The sequence below is a fragment of the Tetrao urogallus genome, assembly GCF_951394365.1.
Source record: "Tetrao urogallus genome assembly, chromosome: 1".
NCBI classification, from domain to species: Eukaryota; Metazoa; Chordata; class Aves; order Galliformes; family Phasianidae; genus Tetrao; species Tetrao urogallus.
In genome coordinates this window covers 72594318-72619048 of record NC_136813.1, presented here as the reverse complement: position 1 = coordinate 72619048, position 24731 = coordinate 72594318, and the positions used below count along the sequence as shown (strand labels likewise).

Here is a 24731-nt window from a genome sequence, read left to right as displayed (position 1 = left end):
GATGTTATGTGACGAGAAACTGGATATGAGCAAGCAGGGTGCGCTTGCAGCCTGGAAAGCCAACTGTGTTCTGGGCTGCATTAGAACAGGGGAGGCCAGCAAGGAAAGAGAGATGGTAGTCCTCCTCTACTCAGCTCTTGCGAGGCCCCGTCTGGAGGACTGCATCCAAGGCCTGGGGCCCCCAGCACAAGAAATATGCAGAGCTCTTCTATCAGGTCCCGAGGAGGGCCGCTAAGATGATCAGAGGACTGGAACACATCTCCTACGAGGAAAGGTTGAGGAGACTGGGCTTGTTGAGCTGGAGAAGAGAAGGCTCTGAAGAGACCTCACTCTGCCCTTCCAGCTCTTGAATGGAGCATACAAACAGGAGAGGGAACAGCATTTTACAAGGGTGGAGATGATAGGACAAGGGGGGATGGTTTTCAACCAAGACAAAGGAGATTTAGGTTAGATATGAGGAGGAAGTTTTTCACACAGAGGGTGGTGACACACCGGAACAGGCTGCCCAGGGAGGTTGTGGATGCCCCATCCCTGGAGGCATTCAAGGCCAGGCTGGATGTGGCTCTGGGCAGCCTGCTCTGCTGGTTGGCGACCCTGCACATAGCAGGGGGGTTGAAACTAGGTGATCATTGTGCTCCTTTTCAACCCAGGCCGTTCTGTGATTCTATGATTCTGTGACATGTCTTTGCAACTGCATCTGTCTCTCAAATACTACAGATACTAGCCAGATGAGGCATACGTCTCCTGACGGGGAAATGTAAATAAAAAAGAAGACTTTTAACTTTGCATGCAACTCAAGTAGAAGTATGCAGTTATATCTATCGCAACATAAAGCTCTCAAAATCATTTCCATCTGGTGTAGAATGCGGCTGGGATAGCATGAAAAGCAGAACACAATACTTTAAAAATGGCTTATTTAGTAATTTAATTGATTGATTGGGATACCAAGTCTTGGAGTACCAATCTGGTCAGAGAGCAGTAAAAGGGGGCAGGCAGAAGAATATACTCCACTGTGTTCCTTAGTTGAAGGTTGCAGTCGTCTCTTCTGTGTATTTTGTGCCAGTGATGGACATCGTGGACATCTCAGAGGAGCTGCCTCCTGTTTGAAGGCACAGTCCTGTGCTCTCTGGGGATTTTCTGTAGTGAGGGAAGGTGCAGAACTTAGAATGGGGTTGATGCACATACACTGAACTGTGTTACATTAATGAGGGGTATTTCCCATCTCTTCCCATTCTCTTTGACGGCAGGAGAACCAATACCCAGTGGGGATGCCTACTGCCAGGAAGACATAACATTTACTGGGAGGATCTAGGAAGAAATTTCTCACAGAGGCAGTGGGGTCTCAGAAAGCAATCTAGGTGACTTACGTATCAGTTGGATGTTAAGAAGGTAAGTATTGGCTCAGGGTACTTAACTTGAGGTTAATAGTTGCCTTTTTTTTTCTGCTATACATTCACTGCTAACCATTCTGCTGCTGTTTGGTCACAAAATTGTTTGGTGAGCCCATGGGTCACTGACTTGGACAGTGGTCTTGAAATGGTAATGGATGTTAAAGAAGGGAGCTCCCAGTCATGATGGCCACGGATAGGGCCATTGAATCTCCCCCTGAGAGAACCAGCAAGTAAATCAGCTACAAAGTAATCCTATGTTTCCCACTGCAGGATTTGGTGGACAGCAACATCAGTATGGGAAGTAGCTGAACAGGCCTCTGAGCAACCTGATGGAGCTGTCCTTCCTGTTCACTGCTGGGGAGTTGGACTAGATGAGCTTTAAAGGTCCCTTCCAACTCAAATAGTTCCATGTTGCTATGAAAAATGTAGGAGAGCTGGATGTGGGGATGGAGCATTTACATACTTTTTTGCAGTTTTCAGGGGAAGTAAGAATGTCAAAGGAAACTGCAGTTATCCTCAGATCATTGTCCTTAGAGGTAACAGCTGGTTTAGAACCCCTGATGTCAACGGTTTAAGGGCTGGTTCGGCCCGGTTCCGTGACGAGCGGGGCGGAGGGATCCGCAGATCCGTGCCTCCAGAAAAAAAATAGAAACAGGAGACCCCAAAATAATTAAAACAGCGGCAACGATCTGAGGAGAAACAAACTAATTTACTAAGTATATTATTGGAATGCAAGATAACACACTATAATACAATATAATCAGAATTGAAGCTAATAAATCAAATATCATGCAGTTCTCCTCAGATCATTGTCCTTAGAGGTAACAGCTAGTTTAGAACCCCTGACTATGTAGATGTAGTGATAAATATTTATTACTAGTTGGCTACTTCGCAGTCACCCACAGTTTATTTTCCCATCCTGCTTTGTAGCACTCAGTATCACAAGTTGCTTTGAAGACAGCTTTAGTGTCACGGAGTTGACCAGATCAATCTATGTCCGTGACAGGGGCGACAGGCCTCTGCCCTCCCCCCCGCCCTACCCCAGTCCCACAAAAATGGGAAGGAAGGAAGGAAGGAAGGGAGGAAAAGAGCAGCGGCAACAATCTATAGAGGAAAACTTATTTTACTATAATATTGGAATGCAAGATAGCAAAACATAAAACAATTTAATTGAAATTGGGATTAATAAATCAGACAAGATGAGAGAGAGAGTTCCCGGCACCGATTCAAACCTGAAAAGCTTGGAACGGCTAGGAAAGCACCCTCCAGCACCCACTGCAAGGCAGCAAGAGAGCGCCCCCCCCACCCGGAAGGGCCAGATCCCGTGACTGCTGTAATGTACAGGGATAGGTACTTGGAATTCGGGCAGTGACACTTTAATGCCCCGTACACTACATGATGTTTGGATGTGGAATACTGAAACCCAAAAACAAAAAACAAAAACAAAAACAAAAACATAGAACCATGACATTCCACCCCTAATTCTACATCGTTACATCATGCTTAAAATATATATACATATATACAAACAAACAAACAAAATGATTAAAATGCATTACACACATGGCTATATACATATACATAGAATTAGTAACTGCACTCCCCCAGCATCAAGTTTCCTTGTGGTACACATTGAACATCCCCATTCTTCTGCATTACCCACCAAGTGGATCCTGGTCCCTGGGCAAAAACTGTACCACGGAGAGGTTTGCCCTTTCCAGAAGCTGGAAGAACCCAAACTGCCTTTCCTAACATGTTCTTTACATGTACAATGGGGACTTTATCTGCCTCTACGGTATGTAGGGAACTGGATTGGTTAGGACCATCACGATTGATTGATCCTCTGGTATTGACTAACCAGGTGGCTTCTGCCAAATGCTTCTCCCAGTGCTTAAATGTTCCACCACCCAGTGCTTTTAGCATCGTTTTTAACAATGCATTGTATTGTTCAATTTTACCAGAGGCTGGTGCATGATAGGGAATATGGTAAATCCACTCAATGCCATGATCTTTGGCCCAAGTATTTACAAGAGAATTTTTGAAATGAGTCCCATTATCTGACTCAATTCTTTCCGGGGTGCCATGTCGCCACAGGACTTGTTTCTCAAGCCCTAATATGGTGTTTCGGGCGGTAGCATGGGGTACTGCAAATGTTTCAAGCCACCCGGTGGTTGCCTCCACCATGGTGAGCACATAAGGTTTACCATTGCGAGATCGTGGCAAGGTGATATAATCAACCTGCCATGCCTCCCCATATTTGTACTTTTGCCATCGCCCTTCCTCCCAGAGAGGTTTCATCCTCTTGGCTTGTTTGATGATGGCACATGTTTCACAGTTATGAATAACCTGTGCAATGGCATCCATAGTTAAGTCCACCCCTCGGTCTCTGGCCCATTTGTATGTTGCATCTCTCCCTTGATGACCTGAGGTCTCATGGGCCCATCGAGCTAGAAATAATTCACCCTTGTTCTGCCAGTCCAGGTCTATTTGAGCCACCTCAATTCTGGCAGCTCGGTCTACCTGATGGTTATTTTGCTGTTCTTCAGTAGCCCGACTCTTGGGCACATGAGCATCTACATGGCGCACCTTCACAACCATATTCTTTGTTCGGGCAGCAATGTCTTTCCACAGTTCAGCAGCCCAAATAGGTTTACCCCTTCTTTGCCAGTTATTTTGCTCCCACTGCTGTAACCACCCCCATAAGGCATTCGCTACCATCCATGAGTCAGTGTAGAGATAGAGCATTGGCCACCTCTCCCGCTCAGCGACATCTAAGGCCAGCTGGACAGCCTTTACCTCTGCAAATTGGCTTGATTCTCCTTTCCCTTCAGTGGCCTCTGCAACTTGTCGTGTGGGGCTCCACACAGCAGATTTCCATCTGCGATGCTTTCCCACAATACGACACAATCCATCTGTGAACAGGGCATATTTCTTTTCATTCTCTGGTAGTTCATTGTATGGCGGGGCCTCTTTAGCACGCGATACCTCTTCTCCTGGTGGTGTTCCAAACTTTTTACCTTCAGGCCAGTCCATGATCACCTCTAGGATTCCTGGACGGCTGAGGTTCCCCATCCGTGCTCGTTGTGTAATCAGTGCAATCCACTTGCTCCAAGTGGCGTCAGTAGCATGATGGGTGGAGGGAACCTTTCCTTTAAACATCCAGTTCAACACTGGCAGTCGAGGTGCCAGAATGAACTGTGTGTCAGTACCGACTACTTCAGAAGCAGCCCGAACCCCCTCATAAGCGACTAAGATCTCCTTCTCAGTTGGAGTGTAGCCCTCTTCCGACCCCCTGTAGGCTCGACTCCAGAATCCCAGGGGTCGGCCTCGGGTCTCTCCTGAGGCTCTTTGCCACAAACTCCAAGTGGGACCGTTCTCTCCAGCAGCAGTATAGAGGATGTTCTTTATACCCTGTCCCGTCCGTACTGGCCCTAGGGCCACGGCACGGGCTATCTCCTGTTTAATCTGTTCAAAAGCCTGCTGCTGCTCTGGGCCCCATGTAAACTCATTTCTCATTCGCGTCACATAATAAAGGGGGCTTACAATGAGGCTGTAGTTTGGAGCATGCATTCTCCAAAAGCCCACTGCACCCAGAAGAGATTGTGTCTCTCTTTTGCTAGTGGGTGGAGACATAGCAGTGTTTTTGTCGATCACATCTGTCGGGATGTGACGACGGCCATCTTGCCACTTTATGCCTAGGAACTGAATTTCCTGGGCAGGTCCTTTCACTTTGCTTCGCTTAATAGCAAAACCAGCACTCAGAAGAATTTGGATTATTTGCTCTCCTTTCTCAAAAACTGCCTTTGCTGTGTTGCCCCACACAATGATGTCATCAATGTACTGCAGGTGCTCAGGAGCACTGCCCTGTTCCAATACAGTTTGGATCAACCCATGGCAAATGGTCGGGCTGTGTTTCCACCCCTGGGGCAAACGGTTCCAGGTATACTGAATGCCCCTCCATGTGAAAGCAAACTGTGGCTTACATTCTTTGGCCAAAGGAATGGAAAAGAAGGCATTAGCAATGTCAATGGTGGCATACCATTTGGCTGCTTTTGACTCCAGTTCATATTGGAGTTCTAACATGTCCGGCACAGCAGCACTCAATGAGGGTGTGACTTCATTCAGGCCACGGTAGTCCACCGTCAGCCTCCATTCTCCACTGGCTTTACGCACTGGCCATATGGGGCTGTTAAAAGGCGAGTGAGTTTTGCTGGTCACTCCCTGGCTCTCTAGTTGACGAATTAACTTATGAATGGGGAGCAAAGAATCCCTGTTGGTGCGGTACTGCCGCCTGTGCACCGTTTTTGTAGCAATCGGTACCTGTTGCTCTTTTACTCGCAGCAGCCCCACAACAGACGGATCTTCTGACAGGCCAGGCAAAACAGACAGCTGCTTAATGTTGTCTGTGTCCACAGCAGCTATTCCAAAGGCCCATCGATACCCCTTAGGATCCTTGAAATGCCCCCTTCTGAGGTAATCAATACCTAGTATACATGGAGCCCCTGGGCCCATCACAATAGGATGTTTTTGCCAGTCCTTACCAGTGAGGCTTATCTCAGCCTCCAACACAGTCAATTCTTGAGAGCCCCCGGTCACTCCAGAAATATGGATTGATTCTGTCCCTTCATGACTCGAGGGCGTCAGATTGCACTGGGCACCAGTGTCCACCAGCGCCTTATATTTCAGTGGTTCTGATGTGCTAGGCCATCGAATCCACACAGTCCAATATACTCTATTATCCCTTTCCCCCCGCCGACTGAGGGCAGGGCCCCTCTATTCATTACCTGTGGTAACTGGAGCAACTGCACTGGTGGTTGATCTGCCTTGTAATTCTTTCACCCGGGCTCGTAGTACAGGAGTAGGTTGACCGTGCCACTTCCTCATGTCTTCTCCATGGTCACGTAGGTAATACCATAAGGCAATTTGCGGTGTATTATCCCTTACTTGAGCCGGAGAGCGTCTGCCTCTAACAGCTGAGATTTTTGATGGTGCACGCGAGAAGGAAGGTTCATTGTCTTTAGTTAGGTGGGCTCGCATCATCTCCTTCATCTCCTTGATCTCCTTCATTAGACTCATTTGATTATCCCGATCTTCATCCAGCATCTCTGATACTGCTACAGGTTTGTCACGATTAATCAGTTGAGACACTTGCTCCGTCATTTTTGATATAGCAGCCACCACGGCAGCATGAATTGGGGACAGCAATTGTTCGTAGTTTTGGAGCGTAACAATTAATTCATAAACTAAGGGCGCTCTCTGTTGTTCGTTGAATCTGTCACACGCTGACATTAGTGTAGAGGCATATTTGTCCGGCGCTGTTGTCACGATTTTCTGCCATATCTCAGGCGTTGTCCTCACTCTTTCAGGGTCGCGGTTTTGTTGTGGGTGGTTAGGAACAAAGTTAGGGTCATACAGCATTTCCACCACGCCTATTTCCCTCAAATACTGGATCCCCTTTTCAACTGTATCCCATTTTTTCATCGCAATCTTCAAGCCATTTTTGAAGGGATACTTTTCCTTCACGGCTATTAACACTCGTTCCCAGAGGGAGGCAGCCTCATCCGAACATCGACTAATTCCTCTATCAATAGCTGGATCTCTGGCAATGGCACCTAGCTGGCGAGCTTCGTTACCATCCAGAGACAAGCTATGGGCCCCACTGTCCCAACAGCGAACCAACCAGGAAACAAGAGTTTCATTCGGGTGCCGTGTAAACTCCTTTCTTGAACCTTGGATTTCAGTCATCTTTAGAGGCCGGCGAGTAGTAATAGAGACTTCCTCTTCATCACTCTCTTCTGCACGTCTCTTAGTTTTCCCTTTTGCCTTACGCGATGGTGGTGGTTCTGAGGAGGGCCCCTCGCCTGGATCTTCCTCCACCTCCTCCTCTTCTTCTTCTCTTTTTCGTTCAAGACGCGAAGACACTCGTTTCCATTTCTTGCCCTCCACAGGAGCAACTGGAATTGTTACTGGTGTCTCCTGTGATTGATTAGATTTGACTTGGGGATTTTCCCCTTTGGCTTGAACCTCAGATCGGAAACTCTCTCTCTCCAGAATGGTATTATATAGGGTACGGTAAGCGCAAGCCAAACCCCAAATAAGTTGTACCTCCTTAGATTTATGTAAGCCGCATAGTCCCTGACTCAAATACTGGCTTAGTTTCTCAGGATCCCACAGGTGTTCAAGAGTAAAATCCCATGACACTGCGGGTCCCCATGCTTCTAAGACCTTTCCTAAACCTCTCCATATTCCCTGCCAGTCATCATTCTCTGGTTTTGGAAGGGATTCCTTCCTCTTATTATTCACAATTATGAATACAATCAGAGAACTTAATGACACGCACACCAACATGAGTATTAATTCAAGATTTGAAAAACGTTTGACAAACAGAGAAGAAAACCCGGAAACTGGTCTGAACATTGTGTTGTTTGTACAATTAGCTATTCCATTTGGGATGTAGCTGTTTGTGAAATTAGCCATTCCTTCTGGGATGTAAATGTCAAAATTCAAATCATACCACATTGCAAGTAGGTAAAACATAGGTGTCTCCATCAGTGCCCTTAGGTAGTTATATATGAATGCAATTCCACAACACACAAGTGTGAGATGGATTATTGGCCAGTAGGTTGTGAGTAACACCATTGCTTTAAATCCTTTACCCAGCACCCCCACGATAACGAGTGGTTCATCACTGGTGTTTGCTAAAAAGGGGCTAATTAATTGAAGCTAACAAGAGGAGGGGAAAAAAAAAGGAAAAAAGGCACTACCCAGACTAAGTAGTGCTCAAAGTTTACAAATATCCCAGAACACTGGCAGTACGCCTAATCTTTCAAGGTCAGGTTTTCCAGCACAGAAACTTGAACTACTGATAATGCTCCCTAACGAAGCTCTCTAAGAGCAGAGAGAAAATGAGATTCGTTCTAAAAGCTAAAAAGCAGTTTGCCCCACGTTGGGCGCCAAAAAATCTGTCACGGAGTTGACCAGATCAATCTATGTCCGTGACAGGGGCGACAGGCCTCTGCCCTCCCCCCCGCCCTACCCCAGTCCCACAAAAATGGGAAGGAAGGAAGGAAGGAAGGGAGGAAAAGAGCAGCGGCAACAATCTACGGAGGAAAACTTATTTTACTATAATATTGGAATGCAAGATGACACAATATATACAATTTAATTGAAATTGAGATTAATAAATCAGACAAGATGAGAGAGAGAGTTCCCGGGACCGATTCAAACCTGAAAAGCTTGGAACGGCTAGGAAAGCACCCTCCAGCACCCACTGCAAGGCAGCAAGAGAGCTCCCCCCCACCCGGAAGGGCCAGATCCCGTGACTGCTGTAATGTACAGGGATAGGTACTTGGAATTCGGGCAGTGACACTTTAATGCCCCGTACACTACATGATGTTTGGATGTGGAAAACTGAAACCCAAAAACAAAAAAACAAAAACAAAAACATAGAACCATGACATTTAGGTTTGACTTTCTTGAGCAACGAAGGCAAACCTGTCACTTTGCTGTTCCCATTTTTACTGACCATTTTCAGTATGTCTGCAGCACAGATCATAGTGCAACACAGAATTACACAGAACCACAGGGACTGGAAGGGACCTCAAGAGGTCATTATGTCCAACCCCCTGGTTAAGCAGGTACCCTACAAGAAGTTGCACAGGTAGGCATCTAGCTGAGTCTTGAATATCTCCATAGGACAAGACTCTACAGCCTCTCTGTTCCAGAGCTCCATCAGCCTTACCATAAAGAAGTTCTTCTGCATGTTAGTACGGTAAGTTTTAAGCCAATACTCCTCGTGCTATCGCTAAACACCATCAAGAAGAGCCTGGCCTCGTCCATGTGCCTCCCATCTCCCTCAAGATCATAGAATCACAGAATGGCCTGGGTTGAAAAGGACCTCGAAGATCATATAGCTTCAGGCCTCCTGCTTTGGGCAGGGTGCCAACCAGCAGAGCAGGCTGCCCAGAGCCACATCCAGCCTGGCCTTGAATGCCTCCAGGGATGGGGCATCCACAACCCCTCTGGGCAGCCTGTTCCGGTGTGTCACCACCCTCTGTGTGAAAAACTTCCTCCTCATATCTAACCTAAATCTCCTTTGTCTTGGTTGAAAACCATCCCCCCTTGTCCTATCATCTCCACCCTTGTAAAATGCTGTTCCCTCTCCTGTTTGTATGCTCCATTCAAGAGCTGGAAGGGCAGAGTGAGGTCTCTTCAGAGCCTTCTCTTCTCCAGCTCAACAAGCCCAGTCTCCTCAACCTTTCCTCGTAGGAGATGTGTTCCAGTCCTCTGATCATCTTAGCGGCCCTCCTCGGGACCTGATAGAAGAGCTCTGCATATTTCTTGTGCTGGGGGCCCCAGGCCTTGGATGCAGTCCTCCAGACGGGGCCTCGCAAGAGCTGAGTAGAGGAGGACTACCATCTCTCTTTCCTTGCTGGCCTCCCCTGTTCTAATGCAGCCCAGAACACAGTTGGCTTTCCAGGCTGCAAGCGCACCCTGCTTGCTCATATCCAACTTCTCATCCACCCGGACTCCCAGAATATTCACAAACATTTATGCGATCCCCCCTCAGCCCTCCTTTCCCCACGATGAACAGACTCAGGTCCCACCATGTCTCATGTGTGATTGCCATGACATCACCCCCCTGTAAGCACGCACAGAGCTCTCGTTCTGCCTGTTTATTCCCCACGCAGCGTGCATTGCTATAGAGGCACCGTAGGGAAGCAGAGGGTGCAGGAATCTCTAGAGGGATGCAGGAAGGTTTCAGCCAGGCTCTTGGCAATGTTGTCTTCCCTGAGGAGTCCTCACAAGATCCTACTGCACAACTGGAGGTTTCTCTCCACAGTTTACTTAGAAGACATCATTCCCAGGCCCTTCTCTGTTGCAAGTGACATGCGGAATCAAAGTCTGTCACCACAGAGCAGCCATAAAGCAGGCATGTTCTCTCAGAGCTGCGCACCTATGCTGGATGCAGGGGGGTATTGCCTCCTAGCCTGCGTACGGGAGGTCAAGAAAGGCACGTGCTTAAAGAGCAAGCTGCTCACATATGCATTGGATGTCCAAGAAAAGGTTGTTTTATTGCCGTGAGTCCCCAGAATGATTGACATTTTCCCCCGCCCTGAGTCTCAGTTCCTTCATGCATGTGAGGCATTTCTCCCTGGTCATCTGGTGGTCTTTCTGATGAAGGCCGTTGTCTTCCTGGCTGTGTACTCTTTGACCTGGGTGGAGTTGGAGGATGCTTGCCTGGCTCTGAACGGTCCTCTTATCAGCATCAACTGCATCCACCAATCCGCTGCTTCTTTGTTAATTTGAGGTTTACTGCCCAGCCTGCTGCCTTGCATTCCAGAGATGGGATAGCTAACAGTGTTATTTGGAGAAACAGGAGACTCGCTGTCCGCACTAACTCTCTAGGTCTGTATAAAAGCATCTGTTGCAGGCAGCGAAAACCTGGCTTAGAAAGGTCAGATCTGTAGCTGCCAATTCAGCACCTCATGAAGGCATACAACTTCTAACCTAACTTCTTTTCCTCATTTCACAAGGAACTCCATTCCATTCCTCCATCAAATGTGGTTTAATCAATCTAGCCAGCTTGCTTTCCAGAACACTTGGGCCCCAACTGCCCAGCTGTGCTCCATCTCATGCCCACACACCTGTCCAAGATCAAGGTACACAAAACCTTGATCCCAACACCGTCCCAGGAATCAGCCAATAATTTACCACCTCTATTCTCCTCCTTCCTTCTGCGACCCAGCCTCCAGTCAGAAGGACACAGGAGAACACTCCTGGTGCTCCCAATCCCTTTAGTGTCTTGCCATGGGATGCAAAGTCTCTTTCTGATATTCTGCCATTTCCTCGTGGCAGCCTCCCATGACCCTACTTGAATGACAATAAGCAGATGGTGGTGTTCTTGTTTGATCAGATGCGCTGGAGTCTCCTTAACATCTCGGACACGTGCCCCTAGTGGACAGCAGAGCTCTGTGGAGAGGTTGTCGGGCAGCAGATGGGGGCCTCAGTGCCTCCCGGCATGGAGTCCCCAGTCACTAAGACAACGCCGGGCAACGGTGCCCAGCAGCTGCTCCCTGGCAGGGGCTCTCCATCACCTGCTGAGGTCATTCCCTGCGTCAGCATGGAACCGGAACCCCAGAGCCGATTGCATCACACAAACGTGCTGTGTTTGAGGGCCTGCAGGGTTGCCCTGGGGACCTGCCTGGTGCCCAGCCCGGGGCGCGTCATTCATTCTCTGTGAGGTGACACTGCAGTGTGGTGTCACAGTGGCTGCCTCATCCACCCTTGTGGAGCGGTGGGAGCGGTGGCTCAGTCCGCTTGTGGGACCCGCAGGAAGTGGAACCAGAGAGAGCTTTGCGTCTATCTGGAGGCATCCTGCTATCATGGAGAGGCTGAGAGCCCTTCGAGGTGAGTCCCTCCACCTCTCTGGACACCACAACACTGCCTGAGCACACGTGTGCCTCCAGTGTCTGTTTAGGACGTGCCAGCAGCACTGTCCTTGCTCTGCCCAGTGCAGCTGCTCACCGTGGTTTCCCCAGTACCCCAGCAAGGAGAAAGCTCCCTCCCCTGTCCCCACCAGCCACACGCAGCCTCGCGCTGTGGAGCTGGAGGAGCGTTTTCCCCCCACAGCTGGCCGGGTGCTCGGCCCTGGCTCCAAGCAACACCTGCAGCAGCTGCTCTGCTCTTTCCTTCCAGGTCTCTTTGCTTGTGTGGGCTGCGTGCCCAGGCGTACGCGTCGCAGGGAGAGAAGCAGGGTGTCAAGCCCTGTCCCTACCTGCGCCGCGACCTTACAGCTTCAGCGCCTGCAAGATCAGGAGGTGAGTTGGGGACATCCAACCAGCAACCCTTGCCCTCCTGGCCCAGGGCCACGGTGCCGTGGCTGCCAGGCCCGGCAGCACATCCACAGAGCGATGGGTGGCAGCGGGCAAAGCGAGCGTGACTGATCCTTGTCCCCAGGGTGACCGAGCGCAGGCGTACTGTGAGCTGGAGAGCGCCCTGTGCCAAGACAGCAGCCGCCCGCCGTGCGGAGTGGTGAACCGGCTGCTGGCAGAGGTGTCCCGGGACCTGACGGCAGCCCAGGTGAGGGCTCACTCCCAAAGGCAAAGGAAACCGCCTGCCCACGCTGGTGTTCTGCTGGCGGATGGTGGGGGCTTAGCTCTTCCAAGGGCCTCAGGCAGTCTCCTGGGCCGCGTGTCACCAGTGACTCTCTTCCAGGGCGTGACCAGCAATGTCAAGACAGCTGCCAGCAATGTCCTGGTGGCTCTGGCTCGGACGCACTTCACCTTGGTGATGGCTGAGCTCCAGAGCCACCTGAAGGCCACGGGGGACGTGTGCAAGGAGTTGGTGCTCATCACCCTGAGCAAACTCTTCAGCACCTATGGTAGAGTACCCTCAACCTCCTGACACCTATGACAACCGGGAAAGGGGTCTCTGCCCTCCGCGTGTGATCTGCATTGAGCTGGGGGATGCAGGGCTGCAGCCCCTCCTCCCTCGCTGCCAGGACTCTGACTGTGGCCCTCTCCTTCCTCTCTGCAGCTCCACAGTGCATCCCCTTTGTGTGGCTGATGCTGGCAGGCCTGCGCAGTGTGGTGGGCCAGGTGAAGAGTGGCCAGATCCTGCGCATCGCTTGTGCTGGTGAGTGCCGGCCCCAGAGCAGGGCGCCTCAGGACAGCCCTTGCACCTCACCCTGCTGCAGACTCTCACAGGCTGCCTTTTCTCTCACTCCCTTTTTCAAAAAAATAGTCTGATTATTGTCTAAGTATTTTGTTATGTTGTTTCAGTTGTGAAACAGTGGCTGGATGGAGTGAAGATTCACTTGTCCGCAGGAATGCAATGCCCCTGGCCTGCCATGGAGAAAGAGCAGATCTATGAGAACCTTCACGAGCTGCTCTTCTCCGTGATGTGGAACTGGCAGGACTGCCAGGAGGAACAGGTGAGCACTGCTGCATCCCCACATTCCCAGCCCAGGAAGGCAGCAGGGGCACCCATGTTGGCAGCTGTGTCTGTGCCCAGTGGGCTGAGAGCTGAGGGGTGATGAGAGGGAGTGGGCTGGCTCTGCAAAGGGCCCTGAAGAGGCTGTGTGCCAGGCAGCAGCTGCATGTCACAGCATTGTGGCAGGAAGAGCTGGGGATGAGGGTATGGGGAAAAGCTGCCTGCCCTCCAGAGCGAGCCCATCTCCTGCTGGGCGTGGGGGTGTGGGGAAGGGGAAGGGGAAGGGAAAGAGAAAGAGAAAGCCCTCTGTGTAGGAAGGGCACACCTTCAGTCTTTGATACCGGACCTCTGCCATCCTCTCCAGGACAAACAGGCCGTCCTTGGGGCTGTGGCTGCCATGTTGGAGGTTCTCCTGCAAGAGGAGCGGCACCAAGAGCACGTCTGGGAGCAGCTCCTCTGGCTCGTTCACCCGTGTCAGGAGATCCAAGACACCTGCAGGGTGGCCAAGGTGAGGCGTTGTGCAGGGCTCAGGGTGGACGTGGGGCCCTTGCAAGTGCCACGAGGGGTCAGGGGCATGCAGGGAGGAGGTGGGGAGCCCTTGGAGAAAGAAGGGATGGGTGTTCAAGGGAGGTCTGAGGCTTCCTGAGCTCTTCAGTCCAAGGAGGAATGGCCTGGACAAGAGCCAAGACTCACAGGGGCTCATCTCCGGGGGATGGGAGACTTTGTCACCACCACCTGGGTGGTGGGGCTCTGAGTGCCTGAGGAGCTGTGTGCTAACAACTGGGGGGACCACAGCCAGTTGCATCTGATGGGGGAGAAGTGGGCTGCTGGGTGGGAAATGCCTGCAAATGATGCCCAAACACGGCTCGATTGAGAGCAGAGAGACTCTCTTGGTGCCGCTGGGAGGTGGGGGATAAACAAGAACGCCTGTGCAGGAGCTGCTCCCTGCAGAGAAACAATTGGGAAACAGTTTCTCCACTCGCAAGTGGCTAGACGTGGCTTCATCCCTTTCTTCCTCTCCTGCTCTCTTGCAGAGCCTCACAGTCTTCCTGGAGGCCTTAGGGGGCACCGAGTCTGTCATTCCAAGGGACAAGTTTCAGGACATCACCAGTGCCGTGTTCTACCAGGTAAGGGGAGCCTATCCTTGCGCCCACAGCAGTTTCCCTTGTGGCTAAGTCTCAGGAGGACTGCAAAGCTCCGAGCCCCTGAATAAGGCGGCTCAGCCTTAGCTCCTGCATGCTCAAGGCTGCTCTAGAGCCGTGCACGTACTCCCGGGGATGCTGTGGGGCGGGCTGGGTTTTGTCTGCCTGTCCTCTTCCCCAGAGTGCCCAGGGAGACGAGAGCGGGCAGCACAGTGTCTTTTCCGTCCTCAGTGCTGATGTGATTTTCTCAAATGGACCTTGTTCCCACAGCTCTATGACGACAGCAAGCAGCACAGCGAGGCTGGTCGTGCACAGCTGACCCACTGCATCATGCTGCAGGGTAAGGAGAGGAGCCTTGGCCATGCTTGGCTGTGCCCTGGCCAAAACCTCTCTCACAAACCTCAGGAATGGGTGTGAGGTTCTTGCTAACACAGCGTGGGATTTCCTCCCTGCAGCCCGGATCTGCCCAGAGGAAATGATCCTGTTTCTGCAGTCGCAGCTGGGCGATGACTGGGAGCCTGGATGCGCGGCAGCCCTGGGTCTGCTGCGTGCTCTGGCTCGCTCTGATGGTCAGTACCACGGGTTGGTCAGTACCACGCCTTGGGACTGCCAGGGCTCCCTTCTGCCATCTGCCTTGTGGCTCCGCTCATGCTTCTGTGCATCTCTTGCAGAGCCCATGATGACAGAGAAGCTGCCCCAGGTCGTCGAGGCTGTGCAGCGTCTGTGCAGCGACCCCAGCATCCGGGTGAGCTGGTTTGGGAAAAGAAAGCGCTGTTGGGGTGGTGATGCTGCTGCCAGCACGGGCAGGGCTGGGGTGACTAGAGAGGTGCTGGGGCATTGGCCACACGATGGCTCCTGTGGGGAGAGCAGGCCGAGTGGAGCGGGCAGGTCCTTGTGCTGTGCATGGAAAGCGCACAGCCTGGTGCTAAGGCCTGGCCCTCACATCACAAGCCAAAGCTTCTCCTCTGCTCTTGATTCTCTGCTCATGCCCAAAGGGCTGCCCTGATGAGCAGCTGGCTTCCCTTTGCCTTCTGACCAGGAAAATCACACCCACAATTGTTTTCTGGCAGGTGAGGACGGCTGTTCTTTATTTCATCAAGGATCTGCTGAGTTCTAACATCTGGAGCTGCTCAGCCTGGGATGTGGTGGGGCACATCTTCAGGGAGTTCAGCCGCACCACAGGAAGAAGGGTAAGGGCAGTGGGCAGCATCTTCTTTGGGAAGACCCGTGCTGCTCGGAGGGTGGCACAGAAGCACTGCTGGGGCCACGCCTGAGCCTCCCGAGAGGCTCCTGAGAACTGAGCATAACCAGTGTTTCAACACCACTGTCGTGCAGGCAGCCGGAGACCTTTCTGCCCGGGAAGCCCAGGAAGAAGGAGCTCTCCAGGAGCTGTGCATGGACATCCTGGGATCACTGGACGTCTCTGTGAGAGGGATGTCCAAAGTAAGTCACGCTCTGCCCTGCTGCTGCTCCCTGCCCTTGCACCACGTGTTCCTCGTCCCATTCCAAGACCCCAGGTCTCTCCTCCAATGTGCTCTGAAGCACACAGGACTCGGGGAAATTCACAGAGTCCTCTTCCTCTCTGAGCAGAGGCAGGAATGCTGACCTGCTCAACTGCCTCGTTCCCTACAGCTCCTGTGGCCGCGGCTGCTGCTGTTTGTGGTGCCAGCGCAGTACACAGGCATGCTGATCCCAGTGTCCCGCTGTGTCTGTGCCCTGGCTGAGAGAGAGGAGCTGACAGGACGGCCGATAGAACACCTGGATCCCCATTTTGTCAGCTCCATGTTTCAAGGTAGGAGCAAAAACTCCCCCAGGGAGCTCTGCTGACCTGTGGTAGCACCCAGAAGGGACAGCGGAGGTGTGCATGGCTGGGTGGGCACGCAGTGTCTTGGAGTCTTACTTGGCACTTTTTCCTCTTTGCAGGCCCACTGCTGACGCCCCAGATACTGCTGGCACGACTGCTGGTGAGTAGATGCTCCAGAAGCTGGTGCCACGAGCAGCCAGGAGGAAGCAGCATGGCCATGGGCAAAGCTGTTGGCTGCTCCTTGCCTGCCAGGGCAGGGCCGAGTTGCTTCCATCCTGGGGGGAAGCCGTTGCTCTTGCTGCAGAAGTGACCCCGCTTTTTCTTGCTTTCGCTCAGGTGGTGGCAGGCAGCCCTGGTGCAGGCAGCAAACTCCAAGCTGCTGCCTTACTGCTGATGAAAAACCTCCACGGCAGGTTCCACAGGGCTGTGGGGGCCATGTGGGCTGCTGAGATCCCCCTGCTGCTGCAGTGTCTTGAAGGTAAAGTACTGGAGGGGAAGAAGAGGCAGAGGCAGGGAAGGGAAGGGAAGGGGGGGAGTGAAAATGCAGCTCTGCAGAGTGGCAGAGGGGAAGCACTGCCTGCAGCCCAGTTCTTGCTCTGCTGCTCTTCCCATTCCTGGGAGTCAGCACTGAGGCCCAGGGACCTATCCCACCAGAGATCTGCCCATTCCAGGGCAGGGATGGGCCCTTCACGTCCCCTCAGACAGCAGCCTTGGAGCACTTAGTTCCGTGTTGCTGTGGAGGCAGTGTTTGTGGGGAGGGACAGGTCATTGTGGAGGGGGTGCAGGTCCCAGCTTGGCTGTGTCAAGTGCCCAGGCCAAGCCAGGTTTGCAGCAGCTCTTCTTCTGTGCCTTGATCCCAAGTAAGGGTCTTTGTCTTCCTATTGCTGTGCAGGGAAAGATGAGAGCTTCCCGGACACTGCCGAGTTTGAGCGCCGTCTGCTAAAGGTACAGCATTGCCGGGAGGCGCGGTGCAGAGAACTGCTTGCCTGCCCCAAGTAGCCCCGCTCCCACGGGCACCTCTCCCCCGAGGGCTGCGGCAACTTGGGAGTGAGGGAAGAGGCAAAGGGCAAGGGAACATTGTCTTCTCCTGTTCTCCAACAGTTCCTGAGGGCGTCAGTGGACACGGCAGATGATGAGGCATGGACCGAGGCCCTGAGCAGTGAGCTGAGCCGGCGGCTGAGCAGCTCTGCCAGCAGCTCTGCAGAAAAGGTGAGTTCCCCCCGGCTCTACCCAGCGGTGCAGCTGCAGGTGTCCAGCTGGGGCTGGGGCTGCGGCTGGTGCTCTGCCCACGCGGGATGCTGATGCTGCTTCCCAGTCTGTGCCCCCCAGAGGCCTTTCCCTGCAATCTGCCCGGGGATGGCTAAAGCTGGGCCCTGCAGCTGCTCTCAGCGACTCCCAGCGTGGGAGCGTGGGTCCTCCCCACCTGGCAGTCCCCCAGCACGTTAAGCTGCTGCCACATCTCAGCTTCTTCCTTCCCTTCCTTTCCTATGCAGTCATTCCTGTACAAGGCTCTGGGCACGGTGCTGGGATCCTGTCAGGGAGTCCTCCACGTGCAGGAGAAGCTGCTGCAGCACCTGGAGGAGGCAAACGCAGAGGAGCCACGTGAGGCCCAGGTGAGCTCTCCTCTCCTCCAGCTCCTGCGAGCATCCCTGCTCTGGCCCTGGGGCAGGGGGCTTTTCCTGGCCCTGCTCCAGGCCTTCCTATCTCCTCACTGCTGCCATTTTGCTCAGGAGAGGACCTGTAGATTCAGGCCTGTGCCAACGGCCCCTTGTTCTTTTGTGCAGGGAATCATCTCTCTTCTCAGCCATGCTGCTGAGAACAACTTCCACACAGTCCTGGCCACGCTCACCATGTTTGCGTCCAGGCTGTGCAAAGGCCGCAATGCCAGGATTTCCAGGCGCAAGAAGGTAAAGCGTTACGGGTTTCCATCTTGGCATTCTTCGGCCTTATTTTCCCTGCAGCTCCTGCCTTGGGAGCCCAGGTGCATTGCGGGGCACTGGGGGCCGTTAGCGAGTGTCTCAAGGCATTTCTTCCCACACAGATGGAGCTGGACAGCACGAGAGCTCATGCCACACGCAGCGCTCTCATGCTCGCCCACGGCAGCGTGGCACTGCGTGCCTCCAAGGAACAGCTGCTCGCCCACCTGGAGGGAGACATCGTGGGCAACGTCCTGATGCTCTACAGCTGCAGCTGCCGGGTGAGAGCTCAAAGAAGCATGCCAGGGTGTCTGAGCGCCCAGCTGCAGCCCCTCCACGTGGGGGGGATGCTGAGATGGGCCTTTCCTTTCCAAAGTCCCTCGGGGAAGGGTTTGTGTCCACATGAAGATCCAAGCCCTTCCCTTAGCGTTGTCTCCCCGTGTCCCCCTTGCAGCCCTTGTCCCTTCCCGCAGTTCAAAGAACGTTCTTGTTCCTTGCTCCTCAGGACTTGCAGAACAACCTCGCGCTGGTGCAGAGCATCACCGACTGCAGCTCTGCCTTCCAAGCTGTGGGTGGTTCTGCAAGCTTTAACCCCTCCTTGAAGAGCAAGCTGCTGGAGATCCTGATGGTGAGTGCCTAGAGACAGGGCTGTGTGCAGAGGAGTTCTGGGCTGCGCCACAAGGCTCGCTTCCCTGGGGGCATGCAGGTGTCCAGCAGCCACACGTCTCCAGCTGGTGGGGACCTTGGGTGCTGGCAGGCAGCGGCCGGGCAGCGGGCTGGGTGCACCAGCTGCTGCATCCTGCAGTGCTTCCATGGGAAAGTGATGGGGCTGGTGTGTGGCAGTTGTGCCTGTCTCGGGGCCGGGTGGAACAGCTCTTGTGTGCCCCTTGCCCACTTTGACACGGTCTCTCTGGGACTTGCAGGACCTGATGAAGAGGTATTACTCGGGCATGCCTGTCTCCCCAGTGCCTCTCAAGGCGGTTCTGGCCCTGGAGCAGTTGAGGTAAGGGCTGAGGTTGCAAGGCAGGATGGTGGTCCCCGTTTTGGGTAGCTCCTGAGGGCCCGGAGGGGGCAGGGAGGGAGGAGCTGCATCTACAGCAGGAGAGATGGCTGGGCTGTTGTGCCCAGCGAAGCTGAGGTTCTGCGCAGGGAGAAAGGCCCTGGTGCTCCTGTCCCCTGGCAGGAAAGAGAGGGAGAGCTGGGGTCTCCTTCCCTCCAGAGCGGGAGGTGGTTCACTGCTGCTGGGGAGGAGGTGGGCGCTGCTGGAACTGAAGGCAGTGCTCAGCAGTATGAGCTGGGGGTATTGGCTTTGTAGCTGTTGATTGGGAGAAACTCAGATGTTGTCGGAACCAGTCTGGAGAGCACTGGTAAAGGCCCTTTCTGATTTCTCTTCCTTTTTTCCTCCTCTCAGCAAGCTGAAGCCCTCTTTCGAAAGCAAAGACATGCGTGAGATGTTGGTCCTGTGCTGCAAGAGCATCGTGACATATCCTTCAGCAGGGATGATGCTGAAGATCAGGAAGTCACAGCACGCAGCACAGTACCTGCAGGTAACCTGCCGTAACTTTCCCGGCCACCTCTCGGTCGGAACCCTACCTCAGCACACACAACCTCTGCTCTGGCAGCAGCCGTGATGCTACACGTCACTCCCCTCTTCTGCTTTCAGCTTCAGCAAACATCACTGAGAGCTCTGGGCCGGCTCATGGTGGTCCTGCTGGAGACAGAGCCCAGCGGCGGCTTCTTCCAAAACATAGTCCACGTGAGTATGTGCTGCGGGAGCAGCAGTGCCGGTGCTCAGTGAGGCGGGAGGCCTTGAGGGAAAGGGCTGGGAAAGGAGGGACAGGGAGAGGGGTGGCAGGAAGGGAAGGAAAAGACGTCCTCAGTGAGACAGATGCTCTACCCCAGGTCCTGCAGAAATCTATGGTATCCACCAAGGTGTGGGAGCGCCAGAGGGCCCTGCAGACCTGCTCCCAGCTGCTGTCTGTTTGTGAAGAGCTTCAAGTGAGTAAAGAGCCCCACCGCATGCCCCCTGCTCCCTCCCCGGTGCCCCTGAGCTGGAAGGTGAGCTCCGCCCAGCTGTGCATGCTGTGTCATGGCGTGGGGAAGCCACCGATGGGAGAAGCTGGGGAGAGCTGGGGCCGTCTACAGCTTTGTTCCTGCCTCTCACCCCTGCAGAGAGGAGATGCCTGTGAGCACTTTGGCTCCTTGGTGGGATTGCTGGCGCCTCTGACGTGTGACCCCATGCCCGCATCCCGCCAGCTGGCCGTCACCTGTCTGAGCTCCCTTCTGCGAATCCAAGGTGAGTGCAGCAGGCGTGCTCCAGCCCTCTGCCCTCCTCCGTAGCCCTACCAGAGCCCCACGCGCTGCGCCCTCTTGACAGGAGGGAGAGGCACCGTGCACGGTTCACCTCTTGTCCCCATCCTGTCCTCTGTCTTTCCCCCGTGGAAAGCGGTCCTGTTTCCAGAAGCATGACTCCCCTTTTCTCCCTCTGCTCTTTCCAGCCAAAACAGTCAACACAGTCATTGAGACGGGTGACATCGGGAGCCTGTGCGAGGGGCTGCATGCCTGCAGCATCGCCTCTCAGCTCCAGACCACGTCCAAAATGGCAAGAGTAAGTGGACCCAAGAAGGGGTGGTGGGATCTCTGTCCGTAGAATTCTGCATGGCCCTATGCTGCTCCCAGCCTCTGACACCAGTTCCAAAATGAGCTGTCACCCTGAGACTGCTTTTCTCAGCAAGTAGCAGGAGGCTCTGAGCTACGCCTGGCCTTCAGGCACCCAGAGCAAGGAGCTGATGCCACGACATGCGTTTGTGTGTGTGTATGTGACCGTGCGTGTGTGTGTGCATGTGTGACTGTGGCTGCTGGGAGGTAGGCTTTGCTTGTAAGCAAACACCATGGGTGCAGAAGCTGAGAGAAGGCTCAACCGCCTTCCGTAGAAACAGCAGGGTACAGACAGCAGGAGCGCTGTGATTGCCGCCTGAATGAGCGGCAAGCCGCTGAGCTAAGAATGCCCTCAAGACTGCTTGGTGTTTGGAAGAGCTGCAGCAGAGCAGTGATGGGATCTCTCCCGCTTCTCATTTCTCTGCAGATCGTGTGCAGAAACTTCCCCCTAGAACGCACCGTTGACTTCATGGCGGCCATCAAGGAGACGATCCGGAAAGCCAACGGAGTGCGTGTGCGTGCGTGTGGGAAGTGGATGACCACCTTCCTGCAGATGCACGGGAAGGACATCAGTTGGAACGTAAGAGACTTTCTCCCACGTGTCTTGGACTTGTTCTGGCCATTGCACATGGCTAGGCCCTGCAGAGTCCAGGATGCAGCAAGTCATTCTTTCTCCCCTTCTTCCTTCAGGTGCCTCCGATCCTCTACATCCTGCGCAGCATCACATCGTTTGCGCAGCAGAGCACGTTCCTGCCCTTCCTGTGCCAGGCGGTGGTCATCCTCACCCGCTGTCACACTGAGGCCGTCATGAGCAACTTCTCCCGGCCGCTGGGGCCAACAGACAGGTACTGGCACTCCCGCCTTTGCTGTGCCTGAGGTCACACTTGTAGCTGGCCTCTGCCAGAGGAATCCAGGGAGGAGGCAGCTTGGAGTCTGTTTGAGGTCACAAGTCACAACCTGAGACTCTCCTTTTTCTAGTGAGACGTGGAAAAGAATAAGAGAGTTTTGCCTTCAACGCTGGAGGCGGTAGAAGAACAAAGAGAAAGACAAAGAGGAAGAGGAAGGGAGGAGAAGGAGAAGGAGAAGCGAAGCGACGAGAAGCAAAGCGGAGAAGCGAAGAGAGAAGAGAAGCGAAGCAAAAGAGAAGCGAAGCAAAGCAAAGAGATACCATTAATCACATAGAGAATTGTAATTGTATTTGAATTGTAATTCAAATTCAAATTGTAATTCATTGTAACACTATTCTTATTAATATCTTTAATCATAAATAAATAAATAAAACCACTATTTATATTCATATTATTAATATAAAAAATCTCTCTGATAATAGGCTTGTAAAAGCCAAATGGGAGGTGGCAAAAGTTCAGACGCTCTTCCTTATCGTAGCTGAATCAATTGGTTTGTTCAGAATTATGGAACAGACTCTAACATCTTATTCGAGCATTTCCTGCCCAAGAAGAATTAGATCACATTATTCTTGGAAGTCTAGAAAGCAAGGGATGATTAGTTATGGCTCTGACCGGTTAAGGACTTCCTCCCCAAGATGGGCTGCTGTGATGGAAATGATGTTCCTTGAGTAACAGACCAACAGCAAAAAGCACAGAGACCAGCACTGCAAACTGGTGAAGCTGGTTGCGTGGAGGGCTTCTATCAGAATATTCTGCAGTGGTTTTAACGGTTTGTTTCCGACTGCTTGAGTTTCCATGTGCATCCTGAATGGCCAATATGTTCATCCGTCCGTCTGTCACTGGCAGGAGATGTTATGTGACGAGAAACTGGATATGAGCAAGCAGGGTGCGCTTGCAGCCTGGAAAGCCAACTGTGTTCTGGGCTGCATTAGAACAGGGGAGGCCAGCAAGGAAAGAGAGATGGTAGTCCTCCTCTACTCAGCTCTTGCGAGGCCCCGTCTGGAGGACTGCATCCAAGGCCTGGGGCCCCCAGCACAAGAAATATGCAGAGCTCTTCTATCAGGTCCCGAGGAGGGCCGCTAAGATGATCAGAGGACTGGAACACATCTCCTACGAGGAAAGGTTGAGGAGACTGGGCTTGTTGAGCTGGAGAAGAGAAGGCTCTGAAGAGACCTCACTCTGCCCTTCCAGCTCTTGAATGGAGCATACAAACAGGAGAGGGAACAGCATTTTACAAGGGTGGAGATGATAGGACAAGGGGGGATGGTTTTCAACCAAGACAAAGGAGATTTAGGTTAGATATGAGGAGGAAGTTTTTCACACAGAGGGTGGTGACACACCGGAACAGGCTGCCCAGGGAGGTTGTGGATGCCCCATCCCTGGAGGCATTCAAGGCCAGGCTGGATGTGGCTCTGGGCAGCCTGCTCTGCTGGTTGGCGACCCTGCACATAGCAGGGGGGTTGAAACTAGGTGATCATTGTGCTCCTTTTCAACCCAGGCCGTTCTGTGATTCTATGATTCTGTGACATGTCTTTGCAACTGCATCTGTCTCTCAAATACAACAGATACTAGCCAGATGAGGCATACGTCTCCTGACGGGGAAATGTAAATTAAAAAGAAGACTTTTAACTTTGCATGCAACTCAAGTAGAAGTATGCAGTTATATCTATCCCAACATAAAGCTCTCAAAATCATTTCCATCTGGTGTAGAATGCGGCTGGGATAGCATGAAAAGCAGAACACAATACTTTAAAAATGGCTTATTTAGTAATTTAATTGATTGATTGGGATACCAAGTCTTGGAGTACCAATCTGGTCAGAGAGCAGTAAAAGGGGGCAGGCAGAAGAATATACTCCACTGTGTTCCTTAGTTGAAGGTTGCAGTCGTCTCTTCTGTGTATTTTGTGCCAGTGATGGACATCGTGGACATCTCAGAGGAGCTGCCTCCTGTTTGAAGGCACAGTCCTGTGCTCTCTGGGGATTTTCTGTAGTGAGGGAAGGTGCAGAACTTAGAATGGGGTTGATGCACATACACTGAACTGTGTTACATTAATGAGGGGTATTTCCCATCTCTTCCCATTCTCTTTGACGGCAGGAGAACCAATACCCAGTGGGGATGCCTACTGCCAGGAAGACATAACATTTACTGGGAGGATCTAGGAAGAAATTTCTCACAGAGGCAGTGGGGTCTCAGAAAGCAATCTAGGTGACTTACGTATCAGTTGGATGTTAAGAAGGTAAGTATTGGCTCAGGGTACTTAACTTGAGGTTAATAGTTGCCTTTTTTTTTCTGCTATACATTCACTGCTAACCATTCTGCTGCTGTTTGGTCAGAAAATTGTTTGGTGAGCCCATGGGTCACTGACTTGGACAGTGGTCTTGAAATGGTAATGGATGTTAAAGAAGGGAGCTCCCAATCATGATGGCCACGGATAGGGCCATTGAATCTCCCCCTGAGAGAACCAGCAAGTAAATCAGCTACAAAGTAATCCTATGTTTCCCACTGCAGGATTTGGTGGACAGCAACATCAGTATGGGAAGTAGCTGAACAGGCCTCTGAGCAACCTGATGGAGCTGTCCTTCCTGTTCACTGCTGGGGAGTTGGACTAGATGAGCTTTAAAGGTCCCTTCCAACTCAAATAGTTCCATGTTGCTATGAAAAATGTAGGAGAGCTGGATGTGGGGATGGAGCATTTACATACTTTTTTGCAGTTTTCAGGGGAAGTAAGAATGTCAAAGGAAAATGCAGGCCTTCTCTTCTCCAAGCTAAACAAGCCCAACTCCCCCAGTCTATCTTCATAGCAGAGGTGCTTCAGCCCTCCAAGCATCGTTGTGGCCCTCCTCTGGACCTGCTCCAACAGTTCTTCCTGTACTGGGGGCCCCAGGCTTGGACACAGTACTCCAAACAGAGTCTCACAAGGGCAGAGTAGAGGGAAGCAATCCCTCCCTATCAGCCATCCCTTGTTGTTTAGATACTC

At 52.5% G+C, this 24731-nt stretch overlaps 1 protein-coding gene across 1 annotated transcript in view; it reads left to right on the top strand.

The window, feature by feature from the left end:
* The window catches only part of LOC306955706 (maestro heat-like repeat-containing protein family member 1), a gene marked incomplete at both ends in the record, with an annotated part of 32551 nt that extends 10830 nt beyond the window's left edge, over positions 1-21721 (top strand). Inside the window, 28 exons of the mRNA XM_079547061.1 lie at positions 11727-11801; positions 12090-12198; positions 12351-12473; positions 12609-12774; positions 12969-13028; positions 13175-13326; positions 13690-13833; positions 14360-14452; positions 14738-14807; positions 15139-15212; positions 15538-15657; positions 15803-15910; positions 16100-16259; positions 16391-16431; positions 16740-16749; positions 17164-17216; positions 17373-17480; positions 17765-17884; positions 18313-18468; positions 18693-18755; positions 19111-19190; positions 19599-19665; positions 19851-19943; positions 20099-20245; positions 20360-20483; positions 20686-20795; positions 21273-21425; positions 21536-21721. Of these exons, the coding sequence (XP_079403187.1) occupies positions 11727-11801; positions 12090-12198; positions 12351-12473; positions 12609-12774; positions 12969-13028; positions 13175-13326; positions 13690-13833; positions 14360-14452; positions 14738-14807; positions 15139-15212; positions 15538-15657; positions 15803-15910; positions 16100-16259; positions 16391-16431; positions 16740-16749; positions 17164-17216; positions 17373-17480; positions 17765-17884; positions 18313-18468; positions 18693-18755; positions 19111-19190; positions 19599-19665; positions 19851-19943; positions 20099-20245; positions 20360-20483; positions 20686-20795; positions 21273-21425; positions 21536-21721 (2965 nt within the window). The remainder of the gene's footprint in view (positions 1-11726; positions 11802-12089; positions 12199-12350; positions 12474-12608; positions 12775-12968; positions 13029-13174; positions 13327-13689; positions 13834-14359; positions 14453-14737; positions 14808-15138; positions 15213-15537; positions 15658-15802; positions 15911-16099; positions 16260-16390; positions 16432-16739; positions 16750-17163; positions 17217-17372; positions 17481-17764; positions 17885-18312; positions 18469-18692; positions 18756-19110; positions 19191-19598; positions 19666-19850; positions 19944-20098; positions 20246-20359; positions 20484-20685; positions 20796-21272; positions 21426-21535) is intronic.
* Between the last annotated feature and the right edge of the window lie 3010 nt (positions 21722-24731).